This window comes from Medicago truncatula, chromosome 1 (genome assembly GCF_003473485.1).
Source record: "Medicago truncatula cultivar Jemalong A17 chromosome 1, MtrunA17r5.0-ANR, whole genome shotgun sequence".
Lineage (NCBI taxonomy): Eukaryota > Viridiplantae > Streptophyta > Magnoliopsida > Fabales > Fabaceae > Medicago > Medicago truncatula.
Genome location: NC_053042.1, coordinates 42,938,661 through 42,950,771, shown reverse-complemented (window position 1 = coordinate 42,950,771; position 12,111 = coordinate 42,938,661). Strand labels below are relative to the sequence as shown.

Sequence of the window (12,111 nt, the reverse complement as noted above, 5' to 3'; positions counted from 1 at the left end):
GTTTATTTCATGGTTGAGCATAGGGGATGGGTCTAAAACTGTCATTTCTATGCGTTTTTGGAGAATAGAATGGGGGGTAGGACGAAAAATGCAACAAAAATGATAATTGCAGGACCGTTTTGTTCTGTTTTAAAAGGGCATGATCAGTTTCGTGAGTATGCCAAAACATGATGACCAAAAGTGTAATTAAGTCTATAATAAACTAATAAGGAGATAACAGGACTCCCTATCTTAATCATCTTTCATAATGAATGGTCCAAAGATCTCATTATTTACAATGACCAAATAATCAACAAAATCAACATGTATTGTCATCTTCCACTCCACCCGTTGTTGTGAAAATTTCCATCTTTTCCATAATCACTCTCAAGTAATCCCAATCAATATTGTCACATGCTTTGCTAATATCAAGCTTGATGACTACACACTCTTCGTTTCCTTTTTTCATTGTCTTCTTGAAATGCATTATCTCAATATCCACCATAATATTGTCAAGTATCAATCGACTCGGGACAAAGGGATTGATTGTCAGATATGCATTTTGGGAGGGTAACTTTTTAATCTATTTTCCAAGACTTTGGAAAGCAATTTATTGAGAACATTACACAAAGAAATTGAGTGTCAATCCCTCGCAGTCTTTTGTACATCACCATTCGAAATAAAAGTCAATATTTGTCATGTTGAGCATGGGAAATGACCTTTCTTAAGCCAAGAGCTGCATTTGCTTCCCAAAAAACATCATGATTTTCATAGATTCCAAAAGTGATGATAAAGTCTTGGACTAAATCCATCAGGACCTGTAAACTTATCCAGATGCATAGAAAGCATGGCTTCTTTAAACTCATCCTTAGCAAAAGGAATCGTGAGTATAGCATTATCAGAATAATTGAACAATGTACTCTTCGGCGAAATTGCACATCTCGGGTTTGTCAGTTACATTTATCCCATTTCCATCTTCAAAGGAAACAATATGGTTTGCCTTCTTTAAATAAAAGGTTAAAGTGCACTTTTTCCCCCTTAAGTTTCAAAAACTTGCAATTTTGGCCCCTTATGTACAAAAACTACAATTTTGACCCTCTAAGATTTAACCCCTTTGCATCTTTGGTCCTTTTGGTCAATTTTGACCAGTCAATGCCTACGTGGCATGCCACGTGTGTAATTATTAAATTAAAAAATATTAAAAAAATCATATAATAATTTTTTTAATTAAATAAATGAAAAATTAAATAAAAAATTAAGGAAAAAATTGAAAATATTTTTTTTTTTAACAAAAACCTTTTATAATTCCATTGAAAATCCACCAAAACTGAATTAAAAAAAGTGCATAGCAATTGATCCTGTTTTTTCCGAAGGATGCATAACAATTGATCTTGACGAGGCCACGACCTCTCTTGCACCTGTTCCATTTTGCTGAGCTTTTTTCTCTCTCCGCCGCAACCAACACAACAGCTGAAGCACATAGCTTCTTTCTCTCAATCTTTTATTTCTTCTTCATCTTCACTTCTTCCTCTCAATCCCAATCCAACCAAAAAAAAATATTAACAAGAAATGATGTAGAGAAGAGAAGGGTAGGAGCACAAATTCATCAAAACCATAATCACCTTAAATTGCTCAAATTGGAAGATTTAAAAATAAATAAATTGGAACAATCATAATATTTCACAATTCCAATTTCTCCGATCTAGTCCTATACAGATTTGAGAATTTCCAAAACTTGCTCAAACGCTTCTTCAACGACCTGGAGTTAGAATTCAGGTTACAAGTCTTTCACAACGGTCTCCGACGGCGGCATAATCAGATTTGCGGCGAGAGACGTAAGGTGAAACGGAGAGCGGAAATATCAACGGTGGTGGAAGATGATTGGTTGTTTCGGAATTTCTAGAACAGACGCCGATGATGCTGGTGAAATCAGAAATACGGTGCTGGTGATTGTGTTACATACGACGGCGTTTTGTGTGTTTTTTTCTTGAGTAGCAGCGTGAGAAATGAAGGAAGAAAATGATGAGGAAGGAAAAAATTATTTTCTTAGTTTTTTTTTTCTTTCTGATTTTTTTTATTTTTTTATTTTTCATTTATTTAATTTGAAAAATGGTTATATGCTTTTTTAATTTAATAATTACACATGTGGCATGCCACGTAGGCATTGACTGGTCAAAATTGACCAAAAGGACCAAAGATGCAAAGGGGTTAAATCTTAAAGAGTCAAAATTGTAGTTTTTGTACATAGGGGGCCAAAATTACAAGTTTTTGAAACTTAAGGGGGAAAAAATGCACTTTAACCTAAATAAAATATCATTTCATCAATATGGCTAAAGACGAGTGCAAAAAAAGAGCTCAACCACATGTAATAAAATTGAGAAGTACTCTCTCCGTTTCAAAATATAAGCAAAATTCACTTTTTAGGTTCATTCATTTAATGATGAACCACATACATCATTAAATGAATGAACCTAAAAAGTGAATTTTGCTTATATTTTGAAACGGAGGGAGTACTAACAATAAAATATCATTTCATCTTACTCTTGATCCACATAAATTCAAATCTTCACAGTGTTAATTCATGGTCTTTTTTTTTTTATTTTTTTTATTTTTAAGATTAATTCATGGTCTTGTTAGGTTGACTTAAATATTGGTTGGCATATGCTTATTAAGTTTTGACCGTTTTCATGGTTGTGAAACCTAACTTCATTAATTAGTATGATTATGAAATACACGTACTTTAGTCTTTAATGCTTTGTTTTTCATTATGTAGGTACTCCTTCCAACCGGTCAAAAATTATTGTACCCCCTCCGTTTCGAATCATAAGAAAAAAAAAATTATTTTTTTATCTCAAATTATAAACAAAAAAGACCAACCTTTATCATATCTAATTATATTGTTTTATAAAATTATCTGAAAATTAAATGTAAAGTGCATTCAATTTGCTTTATCTTTCATTTTATCAATAACTAATAACCAATGAAAATTGTATAAAACTTATTTCAAGGATAACACAAGAAACTATGTTGCAAACTACTCTCTCCGTCCCTGAATAAGTGACCTATTTGTAAAAAATATTTGTCCCACAATACTTGACCTTCTTAGATTTCTAAGCAAAATTTGACAGATTTACCCCTTATAAATACTTTTTGTGGTCCTCATGTTAAAGTTTGTAGTGGAACAAAGAAAGTAATCATTACTTAAAAGTGAAAAAGTTTCAAAATAATGACAAGGGCAACTCAGTAAAAGTATCATTCTCTTTCTTTTATCTTTACATTTTTCTTAATCTGTGTGAAATGGTCAAATAGATCACTTATTAAGGGACGGAGGGATTTCTTAAAGAAAGTAATCATTACTATGTTTTGGTTTTCTTAATAAGTGTGATTTTTTTTTTGCTTATAATATTGGACGGAGGGAGTACTTCCTATCTTTAGATAAAATTTAGAGTCATTTAATAAATGATGTATCTAATTTCTTAATACTCCCTTCGATCCTATATATACGAAAAGAGAAATGTTATAGAGTGCCCCCGGGCACTCTTTAAGCACTTTAACTAGTAAGATTTTAATGAAAATTTATGTATTGAATGCATTGTAAATTGTAATAGTTGACTTTTTACAAGAATAATTACTAAATTTAGGATGCTTAAAGAGTGCCCCGGGGGCACTCGTTAACAAGACCCATAAGAAAATTTTCAAAAAAAAATTGGTCTTAATTATAAGAAGGGTTTGTCTAACATGTGCAATATTGCACATGTTAAGGCAACTAAAAGTAGTAACTTTTCATTGAAAACCAACAATTATTTATTAAAAGTTACATATTTAATATAAAAAACACAAATTCCAAGTCAAAGTTACTACTTTAAACTTCTTATCATGTGCAAATTTGCACATGATAGAAAAACCCTTATAAGAAAATATCACTACTTTTAAGGTGTAGTTATTGCTTAAAAGACTTTTCTACCCCTTATTTAATGTTTTTGTTTTTAATATTAATGAGTGTATTTAATGCTTCACAACTTTTATGAGGGTATATTTGTAAAAAGATGAATGCAAGGGACACTATCTTTTTCAACAATCTTTTTTTGTTGGATAAAATCAATGTATGAATCATGATCCACCACTTTAAGTGGAATGCATTTCCAAAAGTGTGAGACACACTATGATTTAAGCCAAATAAAAAGTGTGTATTCGAGATAGTGTTAAAAATATAATGTTGTTAGCACTGCTCTTATAAAAATATTACACTAATTAATGATTACATTGGTTTCGATGTTTTTTCATTTTCTTCTTGCCATGTGTAATGGTGATGAATGGTGGTGTTGAAAGCATCGTTCAACACTTGCTTCCTTTCCAATGGTGTGTTGAAGTTGGGGGAAAAATGATGTGGAGGAAAGAGGAGTTGAATTGAATGAGTTCAACATAGTTGATGCCTACAACAGAGGGACACGTGGCACATTTTGGTTTGTGAAAACAGGCGCGTGTGCTACACGCGCCGACATGGGAGAGTGAACTTGCAGCGGATGAGAGAGAAAATGCTTTATGTAAAAGTGGGTGACACGTGACTGATTCTGATTGGCTGTCTGCATTTTTTCATCTTAATAATTTGAATTCAATTATTTCATTGCAAATTAATTTTTTTTTTACCAAAATTCATGATTATTTTTTGTCTATAAATAGAGACTTAGTTCATTTGATTTGAACACAGAAAAAAAAACCAAATTTTTCACAATCTTAATCTTATTATTAATTTTTTTTTTTTAGTTTTAAATTCTTTTTAGTAAAATGGATTCGAATATTAATCATTTTTCAACACCCAAAATTATTCTAATTACCCAATAATAATCATTTAATCCAAGTTTTTCATCATCTTAATCTTAGTTTATTGTATTGCATTTTAAGTTAAGAAATTAAAAATAATTTATTTAAATAAATTTTGTTTTTCAAAAAATTAAAATATAAATTGTTAAGTGTTTATTATTTTAATTTAATTATAATTGATAATTGTAATAAAAAAAAATATAAAATTAAATAAGTATATGAAATAAAAAGTGGTAGGGTAGAGTGTTGAATGAAAAAACTAAAAGATAAAAGTTGAATGAATATTGAATAAGATAGAGAAAATGATGTAGAGTGTTGAGAAGAGAAAAAATGGGTGTTGAAAGTATGAACTATTGTAAAATGTAAACGGTCTTAATAAGGATCAAAGAAAGTAATATAAACACCTCTTTATTAGAGGCAAATATAGGGACGGAGGGAGTAGTTTACTGTGTGACTTAATATGCGATGAAGTAAATAATATTATTATTATTATATTAGAAGTTGTAAAGTCAATTCTTCAAAAGATTTAAAAATATAATTTTTAATTTAAAATTTCATTTTTTTTACTTCTTTATGGAATATTGGTTAGCATGACATACCCCATATTAATAGGAAGGCCAAATACGAAGATTCGTGAAATGGGTTAACCGACACGTCAGTAAATACACACATGTTGTTTAACCATACTAACGACGTGTCAGTTACATCTAAAACCCCGGAAGTTCACACTATCAGAATCACGCGCTTTTCCACGAAATCACAAAACACAACACACTCTAACTACCCGACACGTGGCCCTCACTTCCACGTGCTCGTTATCAAAACTTCCTTCAACGACGCCGTCTCAACACACCAATCAAAAACGTCGTCGTTTTATACCCCAACCCCAAAACTTAACTTTAAAGAACCCTCTCACGCAAAAGCAACAAATTTTAGAAAATTCGTTCACCTGTTTTAGGTTCCATATTCTTTCATTTTTTTCTCTCTTTCTCTTCTCTTTTCTGTGTTTTTTCTTTCAGTTTCGACAGAAAAACACAACACCATCAAATCAAAACAACCTGCGTAACGTAACAACATTCAAATAAAACATCATTGTTGCAAACATTATTATTATTATTATTATTTCCGAAATCGAAAACAAGAAAAAAGCACAATGGAAACTATGTGTTTAAAAACTGGGATTGTTCCTTCGATCTCCATTGGTGGATCTTTAGACACACGCGATACACGCGCCGCCGCATCTACCGTAAGTGCGGTGGGTCGTGAAAAATCTTCACAAAAATCATTATTTTCTAGATTTTCATTTAGATACCCATTGGAATCTCTATGGCCACAACGACGGAACAGAACGTTCAGTGGTTTGTCTCTAGACGACGCCGTTTTGGAAGATAACAGAGAAACAAAAACCGTTGGGGATGACGGTGAGGATTGTAGGGAGGGGCAGAGAGAGAATTGGGTTTTGAAGATTTTGCATGTCAAGAATGTTTGGAAAGGGGAACAAGGGAATCATGAAAGAGAAGAAACAATTACTGATAATGATGAAAACAATGGTGATGATGATCAAGTTTGTGATACTTGCGCGGTTGAAAATGATGATGACGAAAAAATAGATGATTTTGAATTTGATAGAAACTCGTTTTCCAAAATGTTGAGGAGGGTTTCTTTGGCTGAAGCTAGATTGTATGCTCAGATGTCACACTTAGGAAGCTTGGCCTATTCTATACCAAATATCAAGGTAAATTGATTGAGTTTATTTCAGATCTTTCTTTGGATTTTTGTTTTTATCTGTGCTTTATGGTTTTTAAGTTTTGGATGATTCGGAATAGTTAAAGATGTTTTTTAGTTGAGATGGCTAGTTTGTAATTTTTCATTCATGGTTTTTGAGGTTTCAGATCTATTTTGTTTTTTTGTGATCTGGATGATATGTTCCAAACATTGATCAGTTGAAGATTCCTTTGTTTATTTTTTTCTTAGCTTAAAAGGGGGTGATTGAAATGAAAAAAATTGTCTTTTAATTTTAGCATGATTAGAAATTGCGCAATTGCAGCTGCATTTGCTTGCATTTTGCCGTAATATCGAAGGTTATGCGTTGGATTATGGATAGGTGTATATATGATTTTAATTCAAAACCCTCTGTAGGTTTTCGCTTAAACTTGACTAGACAATGGGGCTATAACCTGAATCTTTTGTTAGAAATGTCTTGTAACAGCTTTTTCATTTTGTGCCTTTAGTTCCTCATTTAGCTTTGGATAAAACTGAATACTTTTTCTGTAGCTAGTGTGATTTTTTACAACTATGGAATGCTCATTGCTTATGCTAGGTGATTGACCTTTGGCTTGGGATTCGGTTGCATTTTTGCAATTGAAATTTGGAATGTTTATTTGTTAAGCTCTGCTCTTGATTTTTGTTCCTATTATATGTTCTGAAATGGATTAACAAATCTAGAATCTGATTTCCACAAAATGCACATGAAACTAATTTATATTTTGAAATTTTATAATGTAGCCAGGGAAACTCTTAAAACATTACGGTCTGCGTTTTGTAACTTCATCGCTAGAGAAAAAAGAATTGGCAGCAAAATCTGAGAAAAATCCTCAGGAAGTTGAAAGTAAAGAGAAGCAAGAAGAAACAAAGGAGCCAAATAATGGTGGATATAGGATAAGTGCAACGGCTGCTTATAATATTGCTGCGTCTGCTGCATCTTATCTGCACGCACAGACAAAGAGTATACTTCCATTCACTTCTTCAAATGCAGCGACTGGTGAAGGAAGCAATGAAAGCCTTAACATGATGAACCCGGAAGTGGTATCTTTGATGGCGACTACTGATTCAGTGACAGCAGTGGTTGCGGCAAAGGAGGAAGTAAAACAGGCTGTTGCAGATGATCTAAACTCAACTCATTCATCACCTTGTGAATGGTTCATCTGTGATGATAACCAGAGTGGTACAAGATTTTTTGTTATTCAGGTAGGGGAGATCAATTTTTGTTCTTTTGCTATATAAGTTATACTCATTGGTTGCAGCTAGTAAGTTGTTATTTGTGACCGCTAAAATTTGATAAAACGTTATTATGTAGGGTTCGGAGTCATTAGCATCTTGGCAAGCAAACCTACTTTTTGAGCCAATTAAATTTGAGGTAATTGCCGATATTGCAGACTAAGTTTTTCTTGTAACTATTGTCAAAGGAAATTTTGCTTTTTACAGGATGAATAAATAATTTAATTTTGAACAAAGTCTTGAAGTGTACTAACTAGTTTTTAATTATATTCTGAAAATGACTAATGATGTACAATTTTTTTTTACCCAGGGTTTGGATGTCCTTGTGCACAGAGGTATATATGAGGCTGCTAAAGGGATATATCTACAGATGTTGCCAGAAGTTCATGCTCACCTAAAATCTCGAGGTTCTCGTGCAACTTTTCGTTTCACTGGACATTCTCTCGGTGGAAGCTTGGCACTACTTGTAAATCTCATGTTGTTCATAAGACAAGAAGTACCAATCTCTTCTCTACTTCCTGTGATAACATTTGGCTCCCCTTCCATCATGTGTGGAGGCGACACTCTACTTGAAAAGCTTGGTCTGCCGCGAAGCCATGTGCAGGCAATTATAATGCACAGAGACATAGTACCGCGAGCATTTTCTTGCAATTACCCTGACCATGTTGCAAAAATCTTAAAGGCTATCAATGTGAACTTTCGCAATCACCCATGTCTCAATAACCAAGTAAAGCCCTGCACTCCTGCTTATCCAAAAAAATTATGTTTTTTCTTTACTGATAGGCCAAATATTCAATCTTTTCTAAGTTATGTAACACATTTCATATAAGCCTATGACTTATGAGTTACTTTTGTGATTTTTTTACTGCAGAAGCTACTATACACACCAATGGGTGAACTGCTGATTCTTCAACCAGATGAGAAATTTTCACCAAGCCATAATCTTCTGCCACAAGGCAGTGGTCTATATCTTTTGCATTGTCCTTTGTCAGAACCTAATGACACGGGCAAGAAGCTCCGAGCCGCAAAGTTGACGTTCTTGAACACACCTCATCCGCTTGAGATATTAAGTGAACGATCTGCTTATGGATCTGGAGGAACCATACAAAGAGATCATGACATGAACTCTTACTTAAAGACAGTGAGAAGTGTGATTCGCCAAGAACTTAACCAGATCCGTAAGTCAATGCGAGAGAAAAGGCGCAAGGTATGGTGGCCTCTTGTATTACCGCGACGAGTTGATACCAGCATTGTCGTTGGGAGGTCCATGGTATCGGTAAGTATTGGCCAACGCCAGTCACCGTTCTCTGGCATGATGAAGACAGGAAGAGAGTCCTTAAAAAGGTTTAGCAGGCTTGTTGCATCCCAACACATGCATTTATTTGTGTTGCTTTTCTTCCCTGCTAGGATGTTAATATTGGGGGCATATAGCTTGATTAGCCTTAGATGAATGATATGAAATGATTCATATTTTTTATTATGAGGGAGGGAAAAGTGTATAAAACAAGGGCACATGGTTAGCTGAATGTTAGGTGATTCTTTATTCATTGATTTCAAAATTAATATGTTGTCTCTCAAGAATCCTGCTTGTAGAAATATTCTTCATATATATATTAGTAATATAGTAAGATATTTGTATTCCAGTGATGCTTATACTGATTCAATACTTTAATATTAAGATAATTTGTAGTCAAGTGATGCTTATATTGTTCAATACTTTAATAATTGGTGAGACTTTTATAAGTATTTCGCTATTGATCCAGGTTGTCTCAATCAAGGGAAGGTAAAAGAAAGATTGCCTACCTTTGTACCAAAAAATAAAAGAAAGAAAGATTGCCTGCCCTTTTTTTTGAGCAAGACTTTAAACTCATTATTTTTAGACATTATTAAGGGTCCAGCTCAATTTACCTGTTATTATAGTTAGGTTAATTTAATATTGCGTATTGAAATTGATTAACATGCAGTTGCAAGTCACTCCCCCTGGTCCACTATTAAATTAAAACTCTCACCTAAAATCCAGAATTTTTCTATTTGCAATTACCATCAAATTTGGTTACTCATGTAGCTCAGGTGAGATATAACTTTATAAAAGGTTTGTTTATCAAATTTTGTTTTAGATTACATTTGAAATCTGGTTTCACTTTATCATCAAATTAAAATTAAAAATATATAATGATTTATAAAATATTATTCATAAATATTATTGATTTTAACATGAGTTTTTCCAAAAATAGTTTTACAAAAAGAAAGGGATGATTAGTCAAAAAAGAACACGTTGGGGACCAAGATATGACTCATGTGTTACGTGTGTTGCATATTCTAGATAGACACTGTTTTTGTGTTACTTGAAAAAGTGAAAGATGAAATCCTTACCTTGCAAGATATAGGTAGATAAAGAGAGACACTGACCATTGATGAAAACGATGCAGATTCTCTTGTTTCTTTCTTCAGACCAGATTCATTTTTTTTCTGCACATGCTGATTCACATGTCAAACCAAAATAGTAGTATCCGACAAATTAGGAACCAGATTCTTTCGTCTACTCAACAAGCTCTGGTCTTAATTATACGGCTAGTTTTTTTCACTCACAAACAAAACCGTCCAAGTTGCTTTGCTTCATTGCCTATCCACTAACACAGCAAATATTTGGCGGCATTACTTGACTACATCTACATACACGTCCTTTAGATATGCTCAAACAAACCTCTTTTGAGGTTTTTCTTCTCACCATTTTTCTCAATAAAAAAAAAAAATTACCTTTTGGCATAAAGCGGTGCCTGTCTCGAAGGTTCGAGTTAGGGAGCAATTTGCTGATCAAATTCTTTGAATGAATAGTTTAATTTAATAATGATATTTATTTATTTATTTTTGACAAAAGAACCTTGTAACATGGTATGTACTAAGTAGATATTATATTGGTGCTTTCAATCTTCTTTTTTCTTCCTGTATTTGATCGATTGATACGATTGGTGGGTCACTGCATTCTTGCTTTATATGTTTATATCGACAACTGTTTTTAGTGGCATTATTAAGCAAGTAGATGTCAAGATTCAAAATATTGATGGTTTCGTTGTACAAAGCTGCATGTGGAAATCATTCATATTCACATATATGACGATATATATGTAACAAAGATTAATTATTTTGAGGAAGAGAAGGAGGTTATTAGGCCGGAGAGAAATAAAGAAAGCAGTTGGAGTTTTGGCCAATTGTTGAGGGAATCAAGCTGGAAAGTGACTTGTTTTGCGTTTAAAATCATGTGATTATAATAATTCATTTTCATAAATATATAATTATTGTTGATATAAAATATGTATAATTTTCAATTAACAGTTGCATTCACTTGAAGTAACGCTGTCTTTTGACATGCATGATTGGATGATTATTTTAAGATACCACTCAGATTACGTGCATGCTTTCCACATTGTCAGTAACGTCCATATACAATATAAGGTTTATGTAGATATTAAGTGGAACTCTCTGGAGAAAGATTGAGTTTGGTGCTTCCCGTGAACAAATGCAGATTGCTTGCTGTGGAAGTTTTGATTTGAAGTGAACAAGGACCTTCGGTTTGTGGCAATGACATGTGAAGCAGAGCTTTGGGGGTGCTTCAAAGGCTTGTTCTTTGGTAAAGCCAACGATTTTCAGCAAACAGAGGTTTGTTTGGATTAAAAGATTGCTGTGAATTATCTCAAGGATAATCATGTGGGGGCTGAGCGCACTCCTGCGAAGTTATGTATTTATGTCTTTGGTGATTAGGTAACATTAATATGCTGTATACTGTATTTGAGCTTGCAGAAACATGTGAACATATCCAATGCTGCTCAGCACCGTAAATACTGTTATCATGCCGTGACTGATAACCCAACCATTTTTTTCAGGAAACATGAGTGTGAATCTTCAATTTTGAAGAGATCAACATATTAGGCCTCATTGTTGTCTGTATCATTCTAATTTATCAATTTAAAGTTTAAACCCAGATAATAGCAAAGTGTAGTCTCTAACAATACGAAAAAGAATAGGACATAACTTACACCTAGCAAAGTGCAATTAAAACGGAACATATGGACTATTTTCACAGTCAAATCCTCATAGACTTGCACCATGAAAACTAAAACCAGTATGATCAAGATCTCATGGAGAGAAAAGTATTGTTCCTTTCATCACACTCTTCATCCATTTGATCCCGATGTTTCACTTCCATAGGACCAATATTTCTGCTCTGAAAGATGCCTTTTGAGACACGGGTTGACATAATCTTCAAGTGCAGCAAAATCATACAAATCTTTGGAAGAACATAATTATTTTTTTAAA

General features: G+C 33.2%; 1 protein-coding gene across 1 annotated transcript; it reads left to right on the top strand.

Annotated features, from left to right (window-relative positions):
• The first annotated feature begins 5,706 nt into the window (after positions 1-5,706).
• On the top strand, positions 5,707-9,444 carry LOC11414891 (phospholipase A1 PLIP2, chloroplastic). The gene is made up of 5 exons (XM_039829816.1): positions 5,707-6,535; positions 7,306-7,767; positions 7,877-7,936; positions 8,108-8,524; positions 8,669-9,444. The coding sequence occupies exons 1-5, from the start codon at positions 5,954-5,956 to the stop codon at positions 9,245-9,247; spliced, it is 2,100 nt and encodes a 699-aa protein (XP_039685750.1). The 5' UTR covers positions 5,707-5,953; the 3' UTR covers positions 9,248-9,444.
• Positions 9,445-12,111: the final 2,667 nt, after the last annotated feature.

Coding starts and splice junctions, on each gene's coding strand:
- LOC11414891 (XM_039829816.1), top strand. CDS start 5,954: ATGGAAACTATGTGTTTAAAAACTGGGATTGTTCCTTCGATCTCCATT. Junction 7,768..7,876: donor CAAGATTTTTTGTTATTCAG/GTAGGGGAGATC, acceptor GTTATTATGTAG/GGTTCGGAGTCATTAGCATC. Junction 8,525..8,668: donor ACCCATGTCTCAATAACCAA/GTAAAGCCCTGC, acceptor TTTTTACTGCAG/AAGCTACTATACACACCAAT.